Here is a 26,822-nt window from a genome sequence, read left to right as displayed (position 1 = left end):
CCAGCTTCCAACCGAGCGATACTATACACCAAGAGCTGCAGTGGGTACTTCTCACTCGACAGACAACCTTTAACCCACAAGAGAGGACGGAGAACTAGGTGTTTGCCAACGAGTAAGGCAACTTCAACTTCGAAAAACGCAGATTTATCAAAACTGTCGCATCTCCTACTTATCGATTCTAGTCATTAGCAGGTTACAGATGACAAAACTACTTACTACCCTATCTCTAAATGCATGTCCTACGTCGTCAATCAATATCAATCATTTACAGCTGAGACAGAGCTTGTTGCTCGTCGCCACTGAGCTTCGCCCAAGCACCCTGCACCACCGGACCAGGCAGTTGAGACTGCAACTTGGCCAGCAGCTCACGGAGCTGAGGCTTAGACTCCTCCGAGATGGTCGCCATGTCCTCATCGTCAGCGACCTCGTCTGCCTCCGCCAGGTCGAACACTACACAGCAGCAAAAACAGTTAATAAGTCACACATTCCTCTGCGTCAGCAGACACAACCACAAACTTACGGAGAGCAGAAGCGAACACCTTCAGAATCTGGGGAAGGTTAGCGTAGTCGGCGCCGAGCACATGAGCGTTGCCACTGTTCACCAGTGCAATGAGACGAGCGTGTACTTCGCGAGCCTCGAGCACATCCGTACGAAGCGGCAGCCAGCTGAGCCACATGGACCACAACTTCGCCGCATCCACGGCACCCTCACGAGCCAGGCAGATCTTGGCCACAGCACTGATAGCATTGTCACGGGCAGCGCCAACTTCGTCGTCGTCCACGTTGGCCGAGACGTTGATCAGGTGCACCAGCTTCTCTAGGGCGTTCTGACAGAACGGATCGAAAGCAGCTCCGCACTTCTCAGCACTGACACCGATGCCGTAAGCGGACGCCTGGATGACTGACGGGCTCTGGTCCTCAAGGCCCTGTACAAGGTGGTTCAGGAACAGCGGCACCAGCTCCTGGGCAGCAGCCCCACAGTGCTCGATGATGTCGTCGATCATGCAGATAGCCTGACCACGCAGCATCGGCACGGTCTTCTGCTCCAGCAGTGGCGTCACAAACGCCAGCAGGTGGGCCTGGAACACCGGAAAGAAAGCCTCCTTCTGAGTCTTGATGATCCAGCCGATCGAGTCGACCATCGAGCGGAAGACGCCCTCTTCCAGCTCGTCGTTCTCGGTCTGTTGCAGAGCAGCTTCAGCGTCGTAGTCCTCATCCTGCTGGTTCTCCTGGTGCTGAATCATCAGACGCTGAGCACTGTTGGACGCCACGGTCTTGAAGATCTCCACCACACGCGGAACATGTTCCAGCGGGATGCCAACCTGGAATCCCTTGTCCTGACTCTCCTTGCACACTTCCAGGACGGCCGACATGGCCTCAGCGAAAGCGCCAAGGCACTCCAAGTCCTCTTCCTCCTGCAAACCCTTGAGCATCGGCTCAAAAAACTTCTCGAAAAGCTGCTGCGGGAACTGCGGTGCAGTCGCCCCATGGCCATGATTCAGCGTGCCATCCACCGCACAGTTCAGCAGCTTGGCCATCGTCAAGCTGCTCACGATGCGAATGTCCTCGACGTATGTGAAATCAATCAACGGGATCATCACCTGGGCCACCTCAGCCACGTACGGGTAGAACCAGCCTTCCAAGTCAAGAGCTGACTGGTACAGCATGTTGCAAGCGTTGGTCTTGTCCTCCAGAGCACTCGTGTTGATCTCCAGACGCTTCTTGCCCACCCCGCGGATCTCCAGTGTCATCGTTTCCTTGCCATCAGCAGTCTCGCCATCCTCCTCGACATCACCGTCAACAACATCCGACAGCTGAATGTCAGGCTGGATCTGAGCCTGTTTGATGAGCGACGGGATCACGTGAGGCAGATAAGGCACGAAGTCTTCCTTCAGGATGCTGCCGATACGCACACACGACTGGGCCACGTACTGCACCTCCGGGCCCTCGAGTTCTTCGCTCGACTGGACGCGCACCAGAATCTCCATGATCTCCTTGGCGTCGTTCACGAAACGCTCCTTGCCCACAGCCTGGCCGATAAGCGCAATCGACTCCATCGACTTACCACGCAGCAGAGAGTATTCCTTACCATGGGCGTTCGTCAGCACCTCCTTGGCCAGCGGGATGAAAATGTCGTAGAAGCGGAGGAACTCGTCTCCAATCACCTTGGCCACACTGGCCACAGCAGTGATTGCCTGTTCCTGCACCTGACGCGGACACGAACGCATAGCGTTGAAGAGTGCTTCAAGCAGAGCTTGGCTGTACGGGGCCACGTACTTGGCCTTGCACACGTTGGTGTTGCAGAAGTTGATGACCACACTGGCCGCCAGAGCGCGAGTACGCAGCACACCTTGTTCGTTCTGAATCAACGCTGTAAGCGCAGGCATCACGACGGCGTGGAACTTGGCCTGGAAGTTCTTGCCCTTCTCCACCTCACCGAAGTCCTCGGCCAACTGGCCAATACTGTGCAGCGCAGAGTACTGTACACGCGGGTGCTGGTCGTTCAGGAAGGGCAGTACCATACCCACAACGTTGTCCAGTTCACGCGTCATGAGTGACTTGGCGCCCTCGCCCAGCAAACAGGTAGCATACAGACCGGCACGACGCTTACGCCAGTCGGCATCGCCTAGGAAGCCCTTGATGACCGGGATGGCCACAGGCAGCACGGCGTTGCCGCCCAGAGAAGTGCTCAGGCGGTCGATGGCAGCCGCACCAGCGTTACTGACCGAGTTGTCAGCATCGTTAGACTCAGTGAAAGACTCGGGGTCGTCGAACTTCTGCACCCACGACTCGTCCTCCTCGACTTCACACATGAGCTGGATAACCAGAGGCACCACGTTCGTCACGATAAACTGCGACTTGCGCACCATACCGCCAGCGTTCTCACATAGCGAGATGAGGAACTCCAAAGCGAGCTCACGGGTCTCTGAGTCGAGCTCCTGTGACGAACAAACGAAGATCATAGCGCGGGCAACATCGTCCAGCGAGTTGCGGAAGAACTTGGGATGCACCTCGGCGATCTGGACAAGAGCCGACAACACCTCGCGGAAGGCAACTTCGTCGCCGGCGTTAACTAGGACTTCAATGATGCGCAACATGGGAGCGATGATAATTGCAAAGGCCGACAATTCCTGCTTGTCCTCGAGTGTGAGAAGGAAGGCCGAAGCGGCTTTGAGGCTGGCGATCTGCACTTCTCCATTGGCGTCGTTCAGTGAGTTCGTGAAGAGTGTGAGGAAGCTCTCCTTGTGAGGGGCCAGCAGGTCGCCGACGTACTCGGCCAATTTGGCCAGCAAATCGAAGGCCGTCACGCGCAGCAGCGCATCAGCGTGTGTGGTGAGCGCCGAGACAGCGCTGAGAAGCTCGGGCCACGATTGCTCAAACGTCTCCGAGATGGCGGCCAGCTCGGCGATCAAGTGGCCAAGCTTGCGGCGGATATGTGCAACGGGCTCGCTGGCCACAGCCTCCAGCAACTGAGCCTTCAATGTGGCCTGCGCAGCGGCGTCAAGCTTGGTGTAGACGCCAGCTTTCACCTCCACCAGCGGACGCAGCAGCACAGGGGCAAAGGCGCGTGCTTCCGGCTCGGGAGCCGTGCGCAGCAGCTGCACCAGGCTGGCCACAAGGGTCTGCGGCTGCTCAGCCTTAAAGGCCTCGTACGAAGCCTCGGCCTGCTTGCGCGTCGCGTTGTCATTGCTCATTAGAGCGGCCGCTAGCGCCGGGAAATCCATGACGTCAAGTCGGTTAGGTCGAGTGGAAGAGAGGACGAGGCGCTGCTTGCCTGTGGCAACTTGTGGAATGATTCTCGTCGGTCGAGTAGCCTCAGCCAATGGATCAGCTGTTTATGAAATGGCTACGGAAAAAAAGCGCGGGAAGCTGTGACCGCAACTTAAACGTTCTGGTATGTTGCACGTTTAAGATTCAAATCTAGGCGGATCAAAGCTAAAATCCAAGCACAAACGGGTAGAGACAGTACTTGATGTGAACAAGCTTTCGTTTAGCTTCGCTATTTGGTTTGTCCTGATAATACGTGTGCATTCTGACCGTTACTTACTAGTGAATACTGCTTCCATCTACAATTCAGCTCATTGTGACTTCCACCGTATATATTCACACTTCATTTATACCAGATCACAATATAATGCTCTGAGTTTGCGCCGTCCAATCGCGGACAGCAAACGGCGACAAGAATAGCAACGTTATTCTCCGATCTCCTCCGCCATGGTAATGGCCAGAGATTCGCTATCGCCCCAACCATCTTCTAGCTGCAAACCTGCCGCCTTGTCCAGAGACAGCAGCTCGGCATTTGCAGCATCCAAACGAGGCGTGATGCCTGAGCCAATAACTATGGTGCGCCTATCTCCAGCGACAGAGGTGGCGATCCGCTTGCTGCCAGGCAACGACGTACGCTCTCACGCTGTGGCCGCAATAACGATAGCACCAGGCAGTTTTTCAGCTAACCGTTAGTGATAACTATTCTGTTGACAGCGCTGCGTGGATTGCAAGGCCGTCTGTCCGCAGTGGGCCGGCGTCTCGTTCGGCGTGCTACTTTGTCTAACTTGCGCTGGCAAGCACCGCTCGCTGGGGGTGCAGACAAGCTTCGTAAAGTCGCTAGTTATGGATGCCTGGTCAGAGAGTGAGGTGCGAGCGCTTGAACTGGGTGGAAACGCTAAGTGGATCGCTGTATGTGCTGGCACCGGAGTTTCTGATCTTTCGATGGAGAAAAAGTATTCGTCAAGCGTGGCCAAAGCCTACAAGAGTCGCGTGGCTCTGGCGGCTGCGAAGGATCCGTCGGTGCAGTGTGCGTTCACTGCGACGTCGTTTTTATCGATACTTGCTGAAGTTGCTACGAGAGAAATAAGCCCAGTTTCAAGTGTTAAGGAAAATCCTGTGTCGTCCCCGACAACGGCAATGGCGATGCAACCCATGAGTGACCCTGCCGATTGCAACAGTGTCAAGTGCACGACCTGCTGTTCAATGGTGTCGCTTACTGAATTGAATTCGCACTCCAAGTCCTGCACTGTCAGCGCTTCGGTAAGTCGTGATCTGGTTCAACGGGAGACAATTGTGTTAAACATCTCGCGTTCTATCTGCATATCTGCTTTGTTATTTCTACATGTAGAGTATTGTGGAATGGCGAAAATACGAGCGAAAGATTGGATCTCCTGGCGAACCGTTAGGTTTCACGTTAGCCAAGGCCAACAGTGGCTATGCCGAGGTATCTCGGATCATTCCGGGCGGTACCGCCGAACGAGCCAACGTGATAGTTGGCAGCTTATTGATCGGTCTGAACGACACGAAGAACCTTAAATTTGACGAAGTTGTGAGCATGCTTCGAACGTTGCCGCGACCAATCTCGTTCCACTTTGTTTTCCGCGCTCAAATGGCGTCGGAGGGTCCGAAAGCCGTGATTTCATCCGTCCCGGAACCTAGGACCGTGGAGATTAATGTGACGCTGCAAGACAAGGAAGAACTCGGCTGCTCATTGGCTGCGAACGAGTTCAGCTGCGTCGTGCAAAACGTCGATGAGGACTGCATTGCAAGGAGACACGGCGTCTTGGTCGGATCTCGTGTGGTTGCTGTGAACGGACAGAAATATCTGAAGCCGAAGGATTTGATTCGTGAAATCTGCACTGCCCAGCGTCCAGTCAAGATAACAGTGCATCGCGTTGAAGGGCTTATGAGAGGATGGAGCAGGTAGATGGTGGTTTATCAAGAGATATTCATTGATGGACTGGCGGCTGAGTACACGAAGACGCAAAATGTTTCTGGTAGAAACTTAAGGTTTTCTGAAGACTTTGAAAGTGTTTTGAAGCTGTAATTAAACATCTTGTTAAGATAAAATAGAGCATGTAAATGAATCGGACTCAATCGTTCGCGTTGCTACAGTATAAAAGGCATCAAGCTCGACTTTCCTGAGATCTACACGTCCAAAACAGTTCGACCACCTTGGGTCTGGCTCCTGTAGTAGCTAATCACAAAATCTGCGGGTGCTTGTGTTTTCTCTGAAGGCGAGCGGAGACTTGAAAACATGGGATGGTACATCACTTGCTTGAGCGTGGGGCGCTTTGATGGGTTAAAGTCAACCATTTGTTTCAGCAGGTCCATCGCTCCCGGAATTGTCATCAACCCTTCACGGCATCGATACATGATATCGTTGGAGCCGCTTGCGATCGAGTACAATGCCTGATCATGGTAGAACTGTTCCTTGGCGGTTTTCAATCGAGCTTTATTCGCACCGACTGCCAGCTTGCACTTCCGTTGGGGACGCTTGGTCGCTGAGTGGGACTCCTCTGGTCGTAAGTGTTTTACCAGTAGCTTCCACACCTTGTCGACTCCTTTACTTTCGCTCGGGTTTCTCTCTGGTAAACCAAAAAGTACGAGAAATCGATATAACGTGTGACAAAGTGTGTTTTCATCGTCACCACGCGCCACACTCTTAATCACAGAAAACTTCGAGTTCTTTTGTCGGCTCTACATGCATTCCCGGAGTAAAAAATGCAAAACCATCAGACCAAGCAAACACAATATTACACTGCCACACAGTACATACCATCCATAGAGCCTTCAGATCTTTCAGTAGTTCTGCGGGGCACTTCACTGCTTCCAGGGTTTCTTCGTATGGAGCGCTACGAGTTAATTCAGAATTTGTCAGAATGCGTCAAACAAAATCGAAACTGAGTCACGCTTACCTTCCCGTAAACAAATGCAAGAGGCATAGGCCCAACGAAAATGTGTCTGCAGCGTAGGACTGCTCGGCTGCATCCCCTTCCAATAGGAATTCGATGGGTGAGTTCTCCAGCGTAGCGAACTGGTCGATCGTGACGGGTTTCCCCAGATTCTCCGGACTGGAATCAGCTGCACCATAATCAGCTAGCTTCACCCAGTACGAGAACGATGCAGGCATTTGGAGCACAAAGCAAGAGTCTTCCATAATGTAGTGCAGGACAACATCACGTCCTGAGGCATCGCCGAGCTTGGCACGACGAATGTCCTTCAGGAAGAAGTTGAGAAGCTGACATAAACACAACAAGCACGCAAAGAATCACGACGACATTAGAGCTGAAGAATATCAGTCACGCAGTAACAAGCAGTCCCTGACGAACCTTGACATCATAATGGCGCAGGTTAAACTTTTCGCGCGCACAGTACAAGCTAAACACCATTTGGAAGAAAAACGGCACCGCAACAGACTTCAGTGGAAGCGCCTTGTTCTCCTGCAGACTGATAAAGTCTTCAAGATCGCCGCCGTCGCAGAACTCCATCCGCATGTACTGGAATAGTTGTTCATGCTCATCACTGGATGGTGCTTCTTGTTGCTGACTCTCAGCTCCTTCAAGATCGGAATCGGCGTTCGTCAACAGCTCCACAGGTTTGCGGTGCGTTTTGCTACCCCAGCGAGCAGGACGAGGTCGTTCGTGTGCCAGAAAAACATCGTAAACCTGGAGAAAATTCGGACAAATGCCGTGCTCGCACGCGTCCGACAAGAGAACCGAATGTCCCACCTCTAAGCGGACAACATCCTACAAGCAATTAGCTTTTTAGTCATCGAGCAAACACGCGACATCCCTGACGAGTGGACATACCTGATTGCTGATGTCACCGATATCCATCACGCTGACAGCTTCGAGTCGCTTTTGCTCCGACGAGAAGACTTTGAATACTTCTTTGTGAGCACCGTCCGATAGATAATGGCCACGCGGGTGACGACTGTAGAGTTGTGTCGTTGAGTACACGTTGGCTTTTCTGAATAGAGAAAATTGGGGAACAACGTTAGTATTGAGCAAGCAACAGAGTACTTGCTACATGTATGCTGTGTACTTGGAGTAGTCAGTGATGGTCCAAGCAAACGCCCTGCATGCGTGAAACACGCAGATACACGTAAGTCCACAGACGTGCAACAAGTAAAACCTGGTGCAAACCTTACATGACAGCAATCTTCTCCCACATCGTAGAAACCTTTCGCAGCACTTCCTTTGACGTCTTCACGTCAACCAATCCAGAATGAAGCACAAGGTGCAGCACACTTTGTCCCAGCACATTTTTCTTCTGTGTCGACGAGATGTCTCCATGCGAAATACGTCGCTTGACTGGTGTCAACGATATATTCCTCTCTCGATCCCCCATCCAATCGTCTTCCACTGACGGCAGGAAAGACGCAGGTGCCAGACCAATAGAAGACAGTCGGTGGTCCGAGACTCTCCCCAGCTTCGTCAGGCGCCGCGCCAGACGACGATTTCTACGGATCGAAGGCTGTGCCAGCACGTCCTCCATGGCATCAGCGATCGCCATGTGCTGCGTGGACGATAGCAGTCGGTGGTTCTCTGAGAACGACACGACCTCCAATTTATGCGACTCCAACTTTTTAAAGTACTTTTTCAGCCGAATAAGCGCTGGATCCATGTCGTAATTTCCATCCTGCTCTTTCCCGTCATCACCACTTACACTGTCGCTAATTGGCTCAGGCTCCACGTCTGCATCGTCCACCTTGTCATCATCACTATTAACATAGTAACACACATATATTAGTACAGTTTCATCCCAACCGTCTTCTGTCACGCACTCAATCGAAGGCCTTCTCTGCTTCAATTCACTCAAAATCACATCTGCTTTAAGGCTGGCAATACGCAGCGCATTACGCTTCAACGTAGCGCCGGATGTGAAGCCTAAAGCTCGGACCCAGCTCTCCAGTTCGTCGCGTTTGCGCTTCGTCTTCCAGGTTGAAGCGGGCAGCTTCACGATGTAGCCCTGTCCGCCGCCAAATTCTGTCTCGAATCTGGCCTGTTGCATGGCGCTCAATTGATCGTCCAGGTACTCGACAAAATCCTGGGGTACGTCGTGTACCAGCTCCTTGGAGCTCTTCCACTCCTGCGTAGGCTTCAGCTTCTTACTCTGCAAGACCGTCCTCTTAGCCTTGGGCCTCCGTTTTCCCCCAGTCTTTCGGACCTTGCCACGCGACTCTACAGGCGACGGAGACAGCTCTGGGAAGCCACCGGAGGCCGCCTCGTCCGCAGACGACAACGGTGAGCTGCAGATGTCTCGCGCCATGATTCAAACTGACCGCGCCAAAAAACTTACAGAGTGATGGTCAAAAGAAAACAACTGTTTTTGACCAATCAGCACGTTCATAATCACTTCAACTTGCGGATTGGCTGAAAGCAGGGGCGAGTGGCTTTACGCAGCCACCAAGAATTGTGAGATGCACGTGAAGCCGAGCTTCTTTCGGGCGCGACAGGCGTCACAGCAGCAGACCAAGTGGACATCGGATCATGTGGGCACTGGCGGTAAATCGTCTATGGGCGTATTGCTTGACTGGCTGGGAGCGCCAGGTAATTATGATCGCTGGCGGAGCTGCACTAGAGCGAAGGAGAGCCACCGCCCATTGGCGGACGAGATCGTGCAGCAGCTGCATACCGAAGGCTTGGTACATCGCACGGCTAGTCAGGTGCAAGTCAAAATGACAGAACTGGAGAACTCGTATCGCGAAGCAGCCGAGCGATTAGCCAGTACCAAACGCGAGCTGCAGGCGGCTGAAGGGACGCCGGCGGAGCGCAACTTGCGACGCGTGCTGGAGCGCCACTGCCGCCACTTTGCACTATTGCAACCAATTATGAAAGACATTGACAAGGTGGTGGATTTACCTCCAAAGAAGAGGCCGAGACTCAGTACCAAGCGGAAAACAGTGTCAATCCCCTTGGTTCCTGAGCCCATTGCGGCTGCACCAGCTCCACCTCCTGTTGCTGCTCCTGCTCGAGCCGCTAGTCCTTCGCCTGCGCGGTTTCAATCGCCGTCTCCTTCGCCAGAAAAGAAGAAGTACCGGTATTCACTTCGTGAGCGGCGCGGGATGGCTGAGACGATGGTCTGGAACTTTGACAATGAGGCTGTGGGTGGTGCCATGAGCCCACCGACACCTCCGACGCCGCCTGCGACGCGACCACTGAGGAAGAGTAAGAGTAGGGCCATGGAATCCATGTCAGTGATGCTGGAAGAGGAGGAAGAAGCGATAGGACAGGCACGACGTCGACAGAACGAGAGAAGGAGTATGCCCCCGGGGCCGATCAAAAAGCGCCCATTGTTGCGATCGATTGACGAGATCGAATTGGAGAAAGCTCGAGTCGAACTCACATTGCGTCAGCTGGAGCTGCAAATGGCTCGCGATAAAGCTCTCGTCGCTCGTGTGAAAGCGCGGATGCAATTACTGGAGCAAGGCGTGTCAAGGCGAGAGGTCGATCGTCTCATGCCGCTCGATATGTGAGCGCAGATCCAGTTATGAACCGCATCGAACTGACCCCTTGTGTAGGCTTGCTGGCCGAGATTATTGCTGGTGTGTTATACTGATGGAAATGCAAAAAGCAGAACGTTTGTGGTGTTGGAAGTGTCGGCAATTCATTCGCAAACTTAAATATTGAGTCAGTTGTACCATAACTCGTGGTTCTATAAGCTACATGTTGAGGCTCGAGCCGCTGTTGGACGGCGCCGATCTCGGTCTTCTAGGTCCACCCAAGCATGAGGAGTGAAAGCGGTTGGGAGTGTCCAGCACGGAACGGTACAGTGCGTGCACTTGCTTGCGTTCCGTCAGTTGTCTGGTGTGTACTACGAAATGTAGTCTACTGTAGTCGTCCAGTTACGGGTTGATCGGTTATGCCTGAACGGGGAACGTACGCTGCGAGAGAAGCACGACGAGCTCGAGCTTGGAGATCGGGGACACGTCAATGGGGCTTCGGTCCACGGTGGGGTCGGCGCTGCCGATGATCTCTGGAGCCATGGCGAACGAGACTCCCTTGCGCGCACGACGTGGAGCTTTGGCCATCATATCCTTGCTCACCCAAGCACAGTCACGTGGGCGCTCCTGCTTAGCGTACAAGGCACGCAGGCATTCCTGGCGGTAGTACTCAGTGAGGCAGGCCTCCATTTCCGATGCGCAACGCTTGCCGAGCATGATTGTTGTAAATTGGCTTCCGGTGGTAGCGTTACAAAAGTTGCAAATGAGACGTTGCTGGCAAATTGCACAGTGAGAGTATTTTAGACCAGCGCCGCTGCACAACGGGCCGTAGCGACTTGCCGGCCAGCAGGTCTCGTCGCTTGTGCCACAAGTACTCGCCACAAGTTGTGGCGAGTACGGAGACTTTGCCTTTCCAGCCGTTTGCCGCGAACGCGCGCTAGGCCAGACTGGACGTATTACACGCTTTGGGAACCGTTGAAGCGCCGTCTTTTCGACACATTACACTTGTTTCCAATAAAGTCTTCATTTAACTTGTGCAGTTGGACAATTGCTTCAGAAACTACATGTAGTGGCAGTCCGGCTTGGCGGCCTCTCTTGGTCATAGCTTGCCGCAAGCTCACACCCCGCATGTTTGTAATAAGACGCTGTGGGGCGAGGACGGAATGGATACGCTTGACAACCGGCGCATAGGAACATAGTGAAAATCCACAACCTGCTCGAGCCGGCGAACGAGCGGCTCACTTCAACCCTTGCGATTGCCAACGTCCGCACGCATGGCCAGCGTTGGAACGCCTCGGCCATTTTCCGCCGATTCTCTGCTTATTCGTCTTCTTTTTTCGAGGGAGGCGCTATGGCCGAGGAGCCTGTGCGCGGAACTCCCAGCTGGTCCCAGGGCGGCGATAAAAGACCAAAGCGGGAGCTGCCACGTAACGCTCGACAGTTGTGAGCAGTGCTCATTTTTGAGCAGGTTTTTGCCTCAGCCGCAGGTGTCGCGCAGTTTCCCCCAACCGTGGAGCGCCGACGCCAACTGCTTCTACAGCACCGCAACAGAGACTGGGAATTTCCCAGTGGGAAATGCTCTGGTATTAATAAACTTTGAAGGCAACTTGTCCTGAGCTTTGACTTGAGGCAATACAAATGTACATGTACGAGATAACGCTTCCGAATACATTCACGCTCCGTACAGCGGCCGCCGTTCTTCTCGGTGATCTTGGTGTCATTTCGTACAGCAAAAGATGCGAGGTTATCCACGCCAGGAGGAAGCAACGAAAACTTGTCTCGGAATTCGAAACTCTCACGCTTTGCTGTTGCGCTGTTGTTTCTTGCGGAAATTTTTCTAAGGCTTTCAGTAAACATAAGCAGAAAAAAATCGATCTTCAGCTTTGATCTTTGTAAAGGTCTAAGCTCGGTGGGGCGATTTTGGGCTCGATTAACGCTGTGGTGACGTTACTGGTACTCCTGAGCTTTGCTTGGAGAGGAGCAGCGGTCGAAGCCATGTCAAGACCGGTAGCACCAGCTGGTCCATGAGCGCGCGTAGGAGCTCGGCCGTGCTAGGATAAGGGAGCAACCTAAACACCGAGCGGTGCAGGGCGAACAGCTTGAAGGCTACCGAATCCCGCCATTGTTGACCAGGCAGCATTGGGTAGTAGTCGCCGAAGTTGCTACAGAGCACGCCCGCCACAAACACATTGCCCGTCATCGTGTACACCGTCTTGGCTCCACGATGCTTGACGCGAGTCAATCCAGTTACTCTGACCAAGCTGAGCCCAGCTGGGGGCGTTTCTTGACACTCGGTCTTGCCATCGGACCAGCTCCAGTTTCTGGCCGGCCTTGATACGGTTTCGGTGTTGCTCTCACGCAAAAATGATCGAGAGGGCGATGGGAACGTCAAGAGCAGGTCGTTCATCCGAAGCTCGCTCGCTGGTTTCTGTGCTAAGCTCGCTATCAGCACGTGCGAATTGAGTCCAAAACCGAAAGTTTTGCTCTCTTGAACTTTCCTAGGAAGGTAGTAGACGAGGTGTTCCGGGGTAAGCTGGAGCACTTCAACAAAGTCCTGGATAAAATATGCAGATTACACACGTCACAGATGTTAGTCACACGTCACAGATTTCAACAATGACAAGCGATCCGATCCTGGTCGCCAGGTAGAGGCAGTCACCGCGCTGCACCGCATGACCAAGGTCTGATCCAGCACGTACTTCTAGGTACAAAACTGACCTGCTCATCATCCATGCCTTCGTGTTTTACACTGATGAACTCCGTCTCGCCCCTCCGATCGCTTCCGTGTGGAATGTAGTAGACGGTGGAGTACACGGGCGTTCCGTCCTCATCGATTGATAGCACAGAGTCTCCGATCTTTACGTCACCCAAACGCTTGGTCTTACCACCGGCGACTACAACTGAAGCTGACTCCGGGAAACAACTCTCTACGAACGAATATAAACAAAGGAGCGTCAATTGGTATGAAGAAAGTTATACCGCGAAATTGGCACCGCGTACTCGAGTCGATGATGGTGTAGCCCAGCTCGCTGTCGCAGTTACTCCCGGTTTTCCCACTGTTGCATAAGCAATTGCCGCCTTGCACGCACACACCTTCACCGGAGCAGATTTTGCCTTCACGCTCGCACAACACTACAAAACAAGCAATCCAAAACTGCTCAGTCATGACAGCTCATTGTATTATTCCGCTATTCGACGTTGTCTTGGAGGCATTGTACGCACTTCCGTCGCTGCTTTGAAAAACATCGTTCACTTTCTGGACTCCCACATTTCCAGCTAAGAGAAGAAGTGTCGGCACACTCGTACTGTTCTGGTACCGAGCGTTTGGGTCTGTTTTGCAAAGACCACATCCGTCAGGATAGATTGTCTTCGTGAGCATGGAGTTGTTGACAAGCACTGTGTGCTGGGCTGGAATTTCCGGCACAGTTGTGCTCGGATTACATACTGGAATGAGCTGGTTGGCAAGGCTGATCGTGCCGTCTTCATTCGTGCATGACTCGTGGCAATAGTAGGCGCGAGTGACTCTGCGTCGGAAGGGTACAACTGAGTGTCCCCATTTGCCCATACATACTTGCGTGTTGCTTTGAGTCACCATACTCCATTCGGCGGTCGAAATGCCTGAAGAATTCGAGCTGGCTGCTACCCACTTCACACCATCGCGCGTGTACCAGACATCCGAGAAAGGATGCATTTTCTCGATCCCCCGACCAATGATCCCTCCACCAAGCACCCAGAGTCTTGGACCAAGCTGGACATCACCATTCGTCCTAGAGTCAAATGACACGAGTGAAAACCAAGCTCGAGCGTCCCATGGTGCTGCCTCAGAAAGCAATTTCCAATTTCCGGCGGAATCCATTCGCCAAATATCATTCAAACTGGTGTCACGCCACCCTCCCATAAGGAACAGGAACTCTTCTCGAGATGAGTCACCCTCTGTCACGTTAGTCATGACCTCGTGGACTGCACATGCATGAGCTGCGCGTGGCGACCAGGGTACATTACTTTGCTGTTTCCAAGGCCCTGAAAGTACTGAGGACGTGGACCAAACCTCATTGTTCATCGGACTGCCACCAAGCACCCAAAGTTTGCCGTTGAATACTACCGAGCAGTGGAAGCCTCTGCCTGACCAAGGAACTGTTGCCGCCGCTTCCGTCCACGAAACTAAATACAAAACACACTTATCGAACAATACGTTCTACCCTGAGAACACTTCTAGACTTACCTACCTCCATCCGTAGTCACCCAGATATCGGTCGCTGGCTCCGGTGAAAATCCTCCGAGTAGTATCAGCCGCTCAAGCTTGTCTTTGGAATCGGTGAATGTGATCAAGGAATGTCCATAGCGTCGTCGAAACGGAGCTTCCTCTAGCACCTCAGTCCATTCAACCCCATCCGAGGAGTAGATCACATCCGACCGTGTGGTCGTGTACTCCAGCCGCTTCGTGTAGTAAGACGCCGACACACCGCCAACAATCCAAATATTGTCAGCAAAAGCCGCCGCTGCATGCGCTACAGACTACCGTCAGTCCCCACGACCTTAGGTAACCAAATCAGGACAAACTTACAATCTCGAGAAAATGTCAGCTCCGATAGCAACGACCATCGCGCAATTGCCTCTTGCTCTGTCACTGTAGCATTACACTGTAGCTTTGTCGTAATTGTGCTAGCAGCGTTAGTGAGTGCAATAAAGCATACATACAGCGTCAGTCTTGCAGGTGCCACCCGTCTTGCTGCAGTCATCGCAACGACACTAATATCGAATCTTTCAAAGGACGCGTCCGTTGGTGTAAGCTCAAGATCTGAAATGCATGTTCAACTACCAATTAATTATGCACCTCACTGCAAAAGAAGTTAGTTTGTCACGCTTGATTCCAGCACAGCACTCTTGGTCTTTTGTAGCGTGCTGATACTGCTCTATTAGTATTGGATGCGTAACTCTGACGCTTCAAGAGCTGTGCCGAAAGTTGTCTTGCTCTCTACAAGGAGCGGGGTTTCATCTGAATAGACTGAGCGGAGAAGGTGACGAAGTCAGAGCGGGTCACGGCGAGAGCTGTCAGGTGCAAGCAAGACGACGGCGCGGGCTACAAACTCACCGCCGTCAGAGTACCCGATTTGATCCGTGCAGTTTTGACGCTCTTTCCTCGCCTCGACTGAGTCGGTCTCGTCGATAATTTTGGACTGCAGGATTTCCTCTACGATGTCTTCAAGTGTCACTAATCCTCTCAGCTCGTAGAACGGATCGCCCTGGCGATCACATCAAAAATTAGAATAGATACTTCACATGACGACGATCTACTGCCAGACGTACAGGTCCGACATTATTGACGTCATAAACTAGCGCCATGTGGGTGCTGCCCATTTTGAAGACGCTGAGTATCTCACCGAGCTGTGCATCGAGCCAGATGCGGTGTGCTGCGACTGCAAATACGTGCGAATGCCATGAGGGGTACATCTTCGTTCGGATCCACGTAGATCAGGTCCTTGGTGAAGACGATTCCAACTACGTCGTTCCGGTCTTTGTTCCACACAGGAATTCGACTGTATCCGTTGTTGTAGATCATCTTGAGCGTCTCTAAGTTGAGTATTGTACTGGCGTGCACAATGAATAAAACCGTCATCATCGTACAGTCAAGGAATCAAAACACCAGGAAAAACAAACAATGCGCAGCTCTTAAAACAAGTCAGCGTGGTAAAGGATATCGGAAGCGAAAAGAGTTTCTCGGCCGGGATCATAATATCGCTGACGACTTTTGTCTTGTAACGCATTGCACCGCGTACAATATACCCCTCTTCGGGGTGCATGATCTTCTGTCTCACGTGAATTTCCACGAGTTTTTGGAGCTCTCGTTTGGTGAAAACCGTGCCCACATCCTCCCCGACCGTGCGGTCCAGCACGTAGCTCACCGGTTTGGCGAAAATGTACAGCATGATCCTCAACACTCTCACGACCGGCACAAACATCGATCCTATTGCCAGTGCGTGTCTCGAGCAGAGTGATTGCGGGACAATCTCGCCGCAAATGAGGATGAGAATGGTCGAGGCGAAGAAACCCACGAGGCCACTGGTTAAATCCGCCATTAGAATCGACAGCAGACTGTTCACCGCTACAGTAGTGAGCACCAACGTCGTAAGCAGTAGGTTACTGTCCGCTCGGACTGGCAGAATGCGTCTCGCTGCCCTGGCCTTCTTCATCTCGTCCTTCGTAGCTCCTGGACGCTCGCCAGCACGGACGATCACATCCAGACTCACTTTGTCCAGTGACATGAGCCCCAGCGTGAGCCCCGACGAGATGGCCGACATAATAATAAGCAGCACAATAGCGACATAATGAATCACAATCATGATGTTTGATTCCTCTGAGTCCACGTCTACCGTGTCCGCATTTGCACCACTTGCTTCTTGGTCTTCGACGGCGTCCGTGATGCGCCGCGCTACGAGGCTCGTCGAGGCTGCACGGAAAAGCAGCGACGTCATGGAGGAGGCCATGGCTAAAGGTACGAGCAACAAGAAACTGAAGCCCAGGCTTCGCCACATTGCCGACGTGCAGACGAATAAATGAGTGGTGCGCGACGTTGAAGTGGCGTTTATAGAACAATGTTGAGCTGAAGTTACCATTGTGGTTCAGAATGTCCTATTTTTGTGCCAAAGATACTTTTTTAATTGAAACGACAAACACTCTTAGGAGAAGAGACGTTGCATCGAAATGCTACTGTATATGAATTTTCTTGCAGTGGCCTCCTGGTCTCTCTGGTTGACACTAAACATACCAATATCCGGCTTGCACCATAATCTCTGGGTAAAGGTTGTGCCACTCCTGCACCAGCGGCGCGTACAGGTCCGGGTGCGAGTGTTGGAAAGCGGCCGGGTCCTCGGCAAAACACACGAAGATTGTGGCGACTGAGCTGTCGATGACTGCGAGAGGCGTGACGGCAACACCAATGCCGACTACGAGGCCAAGGATGGCTAGGGTCGCCGTGCTGTTTTGGAAAGAGACCACGTCGGTTGTTTCCGCAATCAGCGCACCAACACCGGCGCAAATAAGGCCTGGAAAAGAAACCACCAGTTAGCACTCTTTCGTCACCTATTTGCCCGCAAAAATCACTCTAGAAAAACGTACCAACACCGAGAGCTGCGAAGCCGAGAACGTTACCGATGAGATCGTCGTTAATGATAGCATCGAAGCCACGCTGTTTGAACAGTTCGAACACAGCCTTGCCAGCCTGGGTGAATTTGTAGCCATAGATGCCAACGTAAACGTACGCCCAGCGGTTGAAGTACTCCATTAGAGACTGCAGGCAGCCCAGAATGCACTCAGCAAAGCAGGCCAATGCGCTTCCATCCTGACGACCGCTTTCTGCCAACTGTAAAGAAAACAAACCCTGTCAGTACATGAACGTGAGGAAAACTTAAGTACTTCGTAGAACGTACCGCACGGAGAGCTTGCAGAAAAGCCACAATGAGGGAGCCGAAGCAGATAGACCCGAACGACGTGGTTGTGGCTCGCTTCAGCGACGCAGCCGTGGCGCCCATTGACTCGGACTGGTACCAAAACGTCGCCACAGTACCCGCGACAGTCGTGTGAGCAACGTTCTTGAAAACCTGCAGCCCCCAGTAGAACGACAGCAGCAAAAAGAAGTACGCGACATACGATCCCCCCGATTGCTTGTAGGTAGATCTGGTGGACGTATTAGTGTTGTTGCTCGTGGAGCTCGGGTTATCGTCAGCAATTTTGTTCGCAACCCCAAGCACGGCCATGGCCCAAATCACAACCCAGCCAATCTGTATAATAGTAAACACGACGGACACGATGTACGTCGATGTGTGCTTGGAAATAGCCCCCTCAGCTACACGCAAGTTGGCGACTGCGAACGGGATACGATGCTGCACAGCACGCGCATAGCAGAGATTTAGTAGCGCAATAATGAGGCCGATAATGGCGATGAAGATGTTGCCGATGACAAATCCATAGGCTGCCAGAGCGAACGAGATGCCGACATTGAACCACAGTACGAACAGGATCATGACGCGTGCATAAGCGACGATGAGCTTGACCATCAGCAGTGCCAGTACCATCGACACGACGGCCATTCCCACGGCAATGCCCACCATAACCTGAGTGTCGTCGCCCGACATCAGCTCACTTGAGTTGTTTTCCGGGTCCGTCACTGTCTTGGCGCCCCACAGGACCATTAGCGCGATGATAACTCCCACATTTAGCACGAATAGCAGCGCAAACGGCCAATCCTGGCAGCCAACCTTGGCTTCGACATTCTTCTGATCCCTAGAGACATCGAAACATTAAGACATATGACATCCTAGTGCACATATGACATTACTCTAAATGCTTACGGTTTGATGGGATCTACTTCCGGAGCGCTGTGGACGGGAACCGCCTCGCTCGTGTACCTGCTCGTAGAAAGAGACGTTCAATTAGCTGGGAGGCGACAGATGCATGAGGTATACCGATACGTACGGCTGATTGAACATGACGCTTGGATTACCGTTGGCGTTGGTGTTCTTCTCCTTGTACTGTAGCCTTTCTCAATGCTTTTGGTTCGACCGTTTGCAAAGTGAAGTGTTTCAGTGTGGGACAGGTCGAAATTACCACTACTTACCGGTAAACGATAGGTGCAAAAATCCAAAACTACCGGTACAGCTCCAGTATTGCTGGAATTTGGTCCTTACCGGTATCACAAATTACCAAAATCATATTCGTTCACTTCGTCGTTGACATGTTTCAGATACGCGTGGAGGCTGCCGACTTGGCCCAGGAAGAGGAGGCCAAGGCTGAAGAGACGCCGCTTGTAAACGCGCAGGATTTACAAGATGCATCCTTCCTCGCCGGCAACCCGCAAGTGCGCGTGACCACGGGCAAGCTGCGTTTCTATCGGGCGGACAAACCCTACTCGTCGTCTTCATCCACCCAGCAACTGCCCAAAGAGCGAAGCACATTGGTATGCGTGGTTACAGTGCCGTCGCACATGTCACCCGTAGAGATTCTCGAGTTCCTGGCTAGTTTCCGGGAGGACATTGCACTTGTGCGCATCCTTAAGGACCCAGAACGCAGCAACTGCATGGTGCTGATGCAGTTCAATTCGCAAGAAAGAGCGGATCAATTTTTTCAGGTATGGACAACAACTTCTCTGTACTACCGTCGCTGTTAACTGTGAGTCACAAGGTCGTGTACCGGTATTCCTGTTTCTTGCGTGTGACCAGGCCCATAACGGCAAGTACTTTAACTCGATCGAACAGGAACGTTGCAAAATTGTGTTTGTGAGAAGCATCGAGTTTGATCCAGTAATAGGGGAAAACGATCCTGATTATGATGCGTTGGAGGAGAAACGTGCAGATGGAGAAGATGATGCTCCGCCGAGCCCGCGTTCAGAGAGAAGAGCTAGCAACGCACAGATGAGAAAGTTGTTCCCGCCTCCACCTGCAGGCATGACGGAGATTCCGACGTGTGCAGTCTGTTTGGATAGACTGGACGCGTCAGCATCGGGAATTTTAACGACTCTATGCAATCACTCGTTTCATTGCGACTGCCTCTTTCGGTGGGAAGGATCGAGTTGCCCCGTGTGTCGATATAGTCACGGAGATATTGGCTCATCGTGTGAAGTGTGTGGCACGGCCGATCACCTTTGGATTTGTCTGATTTGCGGCCATGTGGGCTGTGGCCGCTACTCGGGCGAACACGCAAAACAGCATTATCAAGAGACGTTGCATACGTATTCACTGGAGTTGGAGACGCAGCGCGTATGGGACTATGCCGGTGACGGATATGTGCATCGTCTGATTTTGAACAAGCAAGACGGCAAGTTTGTCGAGTTTCCGAGCCCAAATAATCTCAGTGGAGAGCGCTCACAAACTCCACCTACAACGTCCGCCGAGGAAGAAGAAGGCGAGCACCGTAAACTTGAGAAACTCGCAGTCGAGTACAACTTTCTCCTGAAGAGGTACCTTGTGTCTGCTGGGTTTGGTGAATGTCTTGAGGGGGGTTGACACTTTGATTGCATTGCTTGTGCTAGTCAATTAGAGGAGCAACGTCTCTATTACGAACGCTTGCTTGCACGTGTGGAAGAGGGAGAGAGCCGGCAGTTGCTGAATGCTCACGAGCATGAGCGCAAACATCTAAAGAGAACAAACGCAGCTCTTGCGGAAAAGACCAAGAAGCTGGAGGATGAGTTAACGTTTGTCAGGTGAGCGACTTGGCGAGTGATATTGTACCATCATGGAGCTTCCCAACTGACCCCTTGTGGGTTTCTCGTGTAATGCAGAGAGCTCAACAAGTCATTAATCGAAAATCAGAAGCAGTGGAAGGAACGAGTGCGGCTGCTAGAAGAGCAAAACGAGCGAGTTGAACAGGAGACAGCGCTGCGCATTGGTGATTTAGAGGGCCAAGTGCGCGATCTTATGTTCTACCTGGATACGCAGAACAAGGTCGAGCAGAGTGCGCACCGCGAGGATATTATTGTGCGTTTTTCCTGTCGCTGCTGTTGCTCTTCCCATTTAATGCGTTGATTTTACTTGCTGCAGGGTGGAACGATTGAGATCGAATCGAAGCCAGCAGCGAAGGACAACACCTCGACAACATCGTCAGCTAGACGAAAGAACAAGAAGAAAAGATAGAAACATGAACGTTAGTTTTGGATCTTGTGCTTCAGACTACTACGTAGTACTTTAAAACATGTACATGTACATATCTACATGTACATGTACATGTAGATATTAGTGCCCCCCCCAGTTAGCCGCACCCCCTACCTCGTTATACCCTTTCAAGCTGATAAGGTATTTTCCATCTGTGACCCTATTTTATGCAGTCAATTATAAAACCTCTATAATATTGATCAAAGTCCCGTGAGCGGGAGAGCTGTACTCGGTTTTAGACTCCAACTTCGAGAGTGACGAATATCACCATGTAAGCAGCGTTGCGACGCTGTCAAGGAATCAATAAGGGAAAGCACTGGAAGCAGCTTTATATTTGAAGGCAACCTGCGGCGCTGTGACTTTGAAAGTGGTAGGGTGGCGCCAACGTGATCAATTATGCAAGTCAAGATAAAAACTACTCTCTGACGCATGTTCGATGTCCAAAGCAGCCAGACTCACGCTTTACTAATAGTATGCGCTTCAATCTGCACTTGTCACTTCCTCACAATTTTTATTCTTTTCTAGAACCTGTCAACGACATGAACTGTAGGAAATCTCCTTTTCTAGAAACAGATCGAAATGAATATATGGGGATTTGTATGGGACACGTTGAAGTGCCTCAATCGACAACAGAGATCGATTGTACAGCAATGGCGCAAAAGATCTTCTCGCACGACCATTAATTAATTTGCAAGTACAGCTCATCCGCGTTTCAGCTGGAGCTTGTTCCCAAGGTTGCTCCGGAAGGTGGCTATGAGCCGGAATTGACGCACGACGTTACCTCGAAGAGGGTTGTCAACGCAAACTCGGACACCGACTCCAGAATGGACATGGATGTCGACGATGAAGACCAAAGTGAGACTGCAAACTAGGTCAATACTTCCAAAAAGCCGAGAGAGACTGAAAGCGAAGCGACAGGTAATGAAAAACGATGAATCAAGAGCAAGAAGCTTAGCCAGCAACCCCGACCCCGCTACTGAGCATAAGATCACAGCCAAGGAAAACGTTGAGGGTCACACCTTCTCGTCCTATTCGCAGCAACTCGCCGGTGGTGGACGAACAGGGCCGTCGAATCACGACTACGCGCCGTCGCTACGAAGACTTAACCGGCCGATTGAAAAGCCGTTTTGCCGTGCACGAGCGAGAAGTCGACGGCATGAAGATGCGCACGACGTGGAATCGCCAGAGCAAGGAGGGCAAGGGTCAGCACGAATTGATCTGTTCAAGTGGCAGTCCGGAGGAGTTTGAGGTGCTTTGGCAGCAGACTCCGTTCGGAGAGGCACAGAGGATGAAGGTGAAGGGGCAATTGCAATCGGATTCGGATGTCGAGAGAGAGGTAAAGTCGATGGCAGCAACACTTGGAGACACCACCATTGAGGAACCACGAGTGAAGATATCGAAATCGTCAACAAGTAACGGAAAAAGCTGCAGCTGCAGTGTCCAAGGAAAATAACGATGGCACGAAGTAGGGAAAGAATACTCGTGGTACAAGGTGTATTATCGGTGAGCAGGATCACATTTTTAGATGCAATTTTTAATGAAAAATTTCAGCTGATGGATCACTTACTGTAGATGATGAACAAGCTTTTCAGTTTGAATTACCGATAAAAATTAATAATAGCAGCCTGAATGTTTTCATTTTAAAGAGATTCATAGTCTATGAATCTCTTTAAAATGAAAACATTCAGGCTGCTATTATTATCTATGAATCATAGACAAGAAATTGAAGCTGATTGTGTACGGAACGCCATTTTATGTCCGACTAACGTCAGTTCCAACTTTTTTAGTGACACCATCCTTTAGTGACATCGCGTCAGTTGCTTATCCGCAGAGGATAGAGCAAAACGCGAGCACCGAGATGGAGGAAAAGCAACATGAAGACGTACGAAGCGCCGCGAGCCGGGTGGAGCGGCCATCACGAGGCGTTGGTCCCTCGGGCGCAGCTTCGTCTGGAGGCAGTGGGCCTGGGCGCAATAACGTGGTCGTCAAGGTGGGCATGGTTGGGGATGCGCAGGTAGGCAAAACGAGTCTCATGGTCAAGTACGTTGAAGGCAAGTTCGATGAGGACTACATCCACACACTGGGCGTCAACTTCATGGAGAAGACCATCGCGTTACGCAACACGGAGATCACGTTCAGTATCTGGGACTTGGGTGGCCACCGCGAGTTCATCAGCATGCTACCGCTTGTGTGCAACGACGCGGTCGCCATTCTCTTTATGTTTGACCTGTCCCGGAAGGCCACACTTACGAGTATCAAGGAGTGGTATCGTCAAGTGCGCTCTATCAACAAGGTGCGACATTGTTGGAGGCTTGTGTGAATGTTTAAACCTTATGACTTACTTACAATTTGTTTAACCAGAATGCGTTCCCGTTCCTAGTGGGAATGAAGTACGACCATTTTGCCAACTTTGCCGCGGAAGAACAGGAAGATATCACAAAACAGGTGCGTACTGATCAAATATTTGATCTTCCTAGTGATACTGACTGCGTTATGATTACTTTCGATCTGCAAGGCTCGCAAATTTGCTAAGGCCATGAAGGCGCCGCTGATCTTTACGTCGGCCTCGCACTCCATCAACGTGCAGAAAGTGTTTAAAGTAGTATTGAGCAAGGTGTTCGACCTTAAGTGCACGGTTCCCATCATCGACCGCGTTGGTGATCCCATCCTCCAGTACTAAGTCGCCATCGCCACCTCGATCACATCGAAAATTTTACCCAAGGATCTGCTCTTGGTGTCGCTAAGTGTTAAGCCAATGATTTGCGTCATGCGGTGTGTTATAGGCGCTGGACCAGTCCTCTCTCGCAGGAGCTCTGCCCATAAGTAATTGTATTGTAGAAGCTGCAAAAACATGAAAGTATCGCGAGTATTTTCAGCGAAAAGTATGTAGTAAAACAGTAAAAGCAAAAGAACGTGGCTTGTTTCATTGTCTTTTTTTCCTGGTAGTATTACTACGTAGAATTTCGCAGAGTTCGAAAGGATAGGTCAAAATGTCTACTCAAGGTCGATGCCCGAGTACTCGTCGATACCCAGGGCAACGTTAATGTTCTGCACCGCTTGCGTAGCTGCACCCTTGAGGAGATTATCGATGGTGGCAATCACCACAAGACGACCCGTGTCCGGGTCCAGCTGGAAGCCGCCCACAGCCACGTGCGGGTGGTACGCGTTGTCCATGACGAACGGGATGTCGGACTTGACCTTGACCAAAGCCTCACTCGCGAAAAACTCGTGGTAGAGCTCCTCAGCCTGCTTGGCCGAGGTAATAAGTCCGTTGTCAGCAAGCTGAGCAGACACCGTGAGGTGGATGCCCTGGAAGTACGGTGCCACGTGCGGCATGAACCGAACGGGCGTGCCTAGCTGGTGACTGACTTCGTTCTCGTGAATGTGCTTCACGGACTTGTAGGCAATGATGTTGTCCTGGAGCTTGTTCAGGTCATTGGCCGCAGAAGGGTTTGTGCCAGCGCCGCTGTAGCCAGAAATACCGAACACGTGGGGAGGAACGCTCTCGTCGACCAATTTGCCGCTCACCTCCGGTTTGCCACCAAGCAGCGGCATCAATCCGACCTGCGCACCAGTGGCGTAGCAGCCCGGGTTCGCAATGTGCGTGGCGCCTTGGAGTCGCGTGCGACCACCCGGAGCCTCCGGCAAACCGTAAGTCCACTCGGCGTTGAAGCGCTGGTCAGCACTCAAGTCGATGATGATCTTGTCCTTACGACGGAGCGCATCCAGAGCCGTGGCGTAGTCCTCGCAGTAGCCGTTGGGTAGAGCCAGCACCCACACATCGACACTCTCTCCAAACGGGGATGATGGGATGCTGTCCAGTCCGAGTTCGCAGAACTTGAGCTCAGGATCGATGTTCAGCATCACGTCCTCAACCGGCTTGGCCGGAAGCTTGGTGTGCGGGTTAAGAGGAGGAGCCGCAGCGACATCCAGCACCTTCTCGCCTTCCAACGCACGAGAGCTAGCACACACCAATTCCAGCTCGGGATGGCGGCCAATCACGCGAATCAACTCACGACCAACATATCCACGAGCGCCGAGCAGACCCACACGGTACTTGCCGTTAGGGCCACGCGGAATAGCCGACACCTTGGCAGCGGATTTCGCGCTAGTATCAGCAGGTTTCTCGCCCTTGATGCACGTCGTACCGGCGCTCTTCTTGCTGATGATTTCGCGCATAAGCTCCGACGCCGACGTGAGAACCACCGATGAAGTCGACGGCAGACCGTGCAGCAAAGTATTGATCTCGTTCAGCTTGAGCAGTGTACCTTGACGGCCAGTGTAGTCGCGGGCGGCCATGCGTTCGTAGTCCTTGGTCATGTTGATCGTCTTCAGCTTAGTACCGTCGTCTTCGATCCAGCCGCCCTTAGCATTCACAAAGATGGTCTTGAGTGGCTGGAGGTTCAGGGCCAGCTGGCGAGCAGCCACATCAGCGTTGATGTTGAGTGTCTGACCGTCGGCGCTCTCGCCCAGACACGACAGCACGGGAATCTCACCGGCATCAATGACAGCCTGTACGGGGTCACCGTGGATGGTGTTCACCTCGCCCACGAAGCCGTAGACTTCCTTGTCCTTGAAGTCGGCCTGGATGACGCCGCTGGTGATACCTTTGGCCGGCAGTCCGGCCTTGTTAAGAGCGGCCACGAGCGTGGCGTTGGTGTCGATGAAGATTTTCTTAGCGATGTCGAGTGTCTTCTGGTCCGTGACGCGGTTGCCGCCTACGTATTGAGGCTCTACGCCTTGTTTGTCCAGCTCAGTGTTCATTTGTGGGCCAGCGCCGTGCACGAGAATGGGGAAGAGACCAGTGTCTTTCATGAATCGAAGCGACTCGATGAGCGTCTCGAGCTCGTGGATGATCACATCGCCGCCGATCTTGATGACCGTCGTATGCTTGGCGCCAGGCGTACGATACAGCTGCTTAAACTCCTCAAGCGTGGCCTCCGGGGCTATAACTTTGGCCAGGTTCAGCGCGTAGTCATCGCTGGCCTTGGACGATAGTGTGCGGGTCTGCAGCGATGCGGACGCACACTGTTGGACGACGGACGCAAGCGGGGCTGCGGTACACACACGACAGGTGACGGGCATCGCCACGACCTGCGAGCTGCGCGCTATCGCACGATTCAGCACGGGCATCTGCTTGGCGACGGAGCGCCACATACTTCGAGCTGTATTGACGAAGATCGCAGCGAAAGAAGGGCTTTTCTGGTGGTCAATTCTTCAGTAGCATTTCTGAATAGTAGTTTAAATGCAAAATGAGTAATCTGTTATTATAATGAAAGTACTACCTGAAGAAGAATACGAAAATGAGTACTACTTAGATTGGACAATACTTCCTGGTTTCATGAGTACTATCGGTACTAAGCTTACATCTTTTGTAGACGTTTTTTAAAAAGACTTTCGATTTTACCACGACGACCACAACCTGTCCCTTTCAAGATGTCTTTTGTTGTGCCTTTCTGCAATAATGCCCTTCGATTAAGGGCCCTTCGTAGGACCTCCGCTCCTGCGTAAGCCTCATTAAACCTACCCTGAAGCCAGTAAAGCGGGGCAAACTTACCGCCCAGCTTGTCCGCGACGGTAGCATTTCTCGAGACAAGCTGAGCGGCAAGAACGAAGCAAAACGCTGTTGCTTTGGCTGCTTCGGCTGTTTAGGAAGAGGAGACGAAGAAACCCTTTTTCTCAATAAGCTAATTACTCTTATCGACGTTCACGTTCGAGCTGCGATCGCTAAGAATGAAGCCGCGAAACGTAAACGGGGGTCGATGACGCCGCAGCACTGATAGCACCTCATCCTGCCATGGAGAATGCAGGACGGACACGACACGTAGAAGAAAGCCAATAAGGAGGATGAAATGTTAGAGCTTAAGGAGATTGAGGTGAAGGCGAACAGAAAAGGCCGAGAGGCCCGATCCGCTGAGCGAGCGCGAAAAAGACAGATTTTTTTTTAAGCTTGCCAAGATGGC

At 52.1% G+C, this 26,822-nt stretch overlaps 12 protein-coding genes across 12 annotated transcripts; 4 read left to right on the top strand and 8 right to left on the bottom strand.

Annotated features, from left to right (window-relative positions):
* Nucleotides 1-265: 265 nt before the first annotated feature.
* Nucleotides 266-3,725, bottom strand: PITG_03112 (importin-like protein; the record flags this gene model as incomplete). The annotated part of the gene is made up of 2 exons (XM_002906159.1): nt 266-450; nt 521-3,725. The coding sequence occupies 2 exons, from the start codon at nt 3,723-3,725 to the stop codon at nt 266-268; spliced, it is 3,390 nt and encodes a 1,129-aa protein (XP_002906205.1).
* Nucleotides 3,726-4,221: 496 nt separating this feature from the next.
* PITG_03111 (uncharacterized protein) lies at nt 4,222-5,695 on the top strand (the record flags this gene model as incomplete). The annotated part of the gene is made up of 3 exons (XM_002906158.1): nt 4,222-4,398; nt 4,483-5,028; nt 5,117-5,695. 3 exons carry the CDS (start codon nt 4,222-4,224, stop codon nt 5,693-5,695), a joined length of 1,302 nt encoding a protein of 433 aa, XP_002906204.1.
* Nucleotides 5,696-6,223: 528 nt separating this feature from the next.
* PITG_03110 (uncharacterized protein) lies at nt 6,224-9,042 on the bottom strand (the record flags this gene model as incomplete). The annotated part of the gene is made up of 6 exons (XM_002906157.1): nt 6,224-6,272; nt 6,687-7,009; nt 7,101-7,517; nt 7,581-7,740; nt 7,922-8,494; nt 8,558-9,042. 6 exons carry the CDS (start codon nt 9,040-9,042, stop codon nt 6,224-6,226), a joined length of 2,007 nt encoding a protein of 668 aa, XP_002906203.1.
* A 153-nt stretch (nt 9,043-9,195) lies between these two features.
* On the top strand, nt 9,196-10,249 carry PITG_03109 (uncharacterized protein; the record flags this gene model as incomplete). The annotated part of the gene is made up of 1 exon (XM_002906156.1): nt 9,196-10,249. One exon carries the CDS (start codon nt 9,452-9,454, stop codon nt 10,247-10,249), a length of 798 nt encoding a protein of 265 aa, XP_002906202.1.
* A 384-nt stretch (nt 10,250-10,633) lies between these two features.
* PITG_03108 (uncharacterized protein) lies at nt 10,634-10,933 on the bottom strand (the record flags this gene model as incomplete). Its single annotated transcript, XM_002906155.1, has 1 exon — nt 10,634-10,933. The coding sequence occupies one exon, from the start codon at nt 10,931-10,933 to the stop codon at nt 10,634-10,636; it is 300 nt and encodes a 99-aa protein (XP_002906201.1).
* Nucleotides 10,934-11,269: 336 nt separating this feature from the next.
* PITG_03107 (uncharacterized protein) lies at nt 11,270-11,518 on the bottom strand (the record flags this gene model as incomplete). The annotated part of the gene is made up of 1 exon (XM_002906154.1): nt 11,270-11,518. The coding sequence occupies one exon, from the start codon at nt 11,516-11,518 to the stop codon at nt 11,270-11,272; it is 249 nt and encodes an 82-aa protein (XP_002906200.1).
* A 1,423-nt stretch (nt 11,519-12,941) lies between these two features.
* Nucleotides 12,942-15,574, bottom strand: PITG_03106 (uncharacterized protein; the record flags this gene model as incomplete). The annotated part of the gene is made up of 9 exons (XM_002906153.1): nt 12,942-13,042; nt 13,084-13,143; nt 13,217-13,348; nt 13,439-14,377; nt 14,443-14,731; nt 14,773-14,878; nt 15,152-15,212; nt 15,258-15,459; nt 15,512-15,574. The coding sequence occupies 9 exons, from the start codon at nt 15,572-15,574 to the stop codon at nt 12,942-12,944; spliced, it is 1,953 nt and encodes a 650-aa protein (XP_002906199.1).
* A 114-nt stretch (nt 15,575-15,688) lies between these two features.
* PITG_03105 (metal transporter, putative) lies at nt 15,689-16,701 on the bottom strand (the record flags this gene model as incomplete). Its single annotated transcript, XM_002906152.1, has 3 exons — nt 15,689-15,695; nt 15,742-15,804; nt 15,875-16,701. 3 exons carry the CDS (start codon nt 16,699-16,701, stop codon nt 15,689-15,691), a joined length of 897 nt encoding a protein of 298 aa, XP_002906198.1.
* Nucleotides 16,702-16,972: 271 nt separating this feature from the next.
* Nucleotides 16,973-18,514, bottom strand: PITG_03104 (uncharacterized protein; the record flags this gene model as incomplete). Its single annotated transcript, XM_002906151.1, has 4 exons — nt 16,973-17,259; nt 17,333-17,576; nt 17,644-18,419; nt 18,505-18,514. The coding sequence occupies 4 exons, from the start codon at nt 18,512-18,514 to the stop codon at nt 16,973-16,975; spliced, it is 1,317 nt and encodes a 438-aa protein (XP_002906197.1).
* A 433-nt stretch (nt 18,515-18,947) lies between these two features.
* On the top strand, nt 18,948-20,841 carry PITG_03103 (uncharacterized protein; the record flags this gene model as incomplete). Its single annotated transcript, XM_002906150.1, has 5 exons — nt 18,948-19,340; nt 19,432-20,168; nt 20,241-20,411; nt 20,490-20,685; nt 20,749-20,841. The coding sequence occupies 5 exons, from the start codon at nt 18,948-18,950 to the stop codon at nt 20,839-20,841; spliced, it is 1,590 nt and encodes a 529-aa protein (XP_002906196.1).
* A 1,871-nt stretch (nt 20,842-22,712) lies between these two features.
* Nucleotides 22,713-23,539, top strand: PITG_03102 (septum-promoting GTP-binding protein 1; the record flags this gene model as incomplete). Its single annotated transcript, XM_002906149.1, has 3 exons — nt 22,713-23,152; nt 23,221-23,304; nt 23,375-23,539. The coding sequence occupies 3 exons, from the start codon at nt 22,856-22,858 to the stop codon at nt 23,537-23,539; spliced, it is 546 nt and encodes a 181-aa protein (XP_002906195.1).
* A 314-nt stretch (nt 23,540-23,853) lies between these two features.
* On the bottom strand, nt 23,854-26,443 carry PITG_03101 (uncharacterized protein; the record flags this gene model as incomplete). Its single annotated transcript, XM_002906148.1, has 2 exons — nt 23,854-26,061; nt 26,417-26,443. 2 exons carry the CDS (start codon nt 26,441-26,443, stop codon nt 23,854-23,856), a joined length of 2,235 nt encoding a protein of 744 aa, XP_002906194.1.
* Between the last annotated feature and the right edge of the window lie 379 nt (nt 26,444-26,822).

Source organism: Phytophthora infestans, genomic scaffold (assembly GCF_000142945.1).
Source record: "Phytophthora infestans T30-4 supercont1.4 genomic scaffold, whole genome shotgun sequence".
Lineage (NCBI taxonomy): Eukaryota > Oomycota > Peronosporomycetes > Peronosporales > Peronosporaceae > Phytophthora > Phytophthora infestans.
This window is presented reverse-complemented; position numbering and strand designations above follow the sequence as displayed.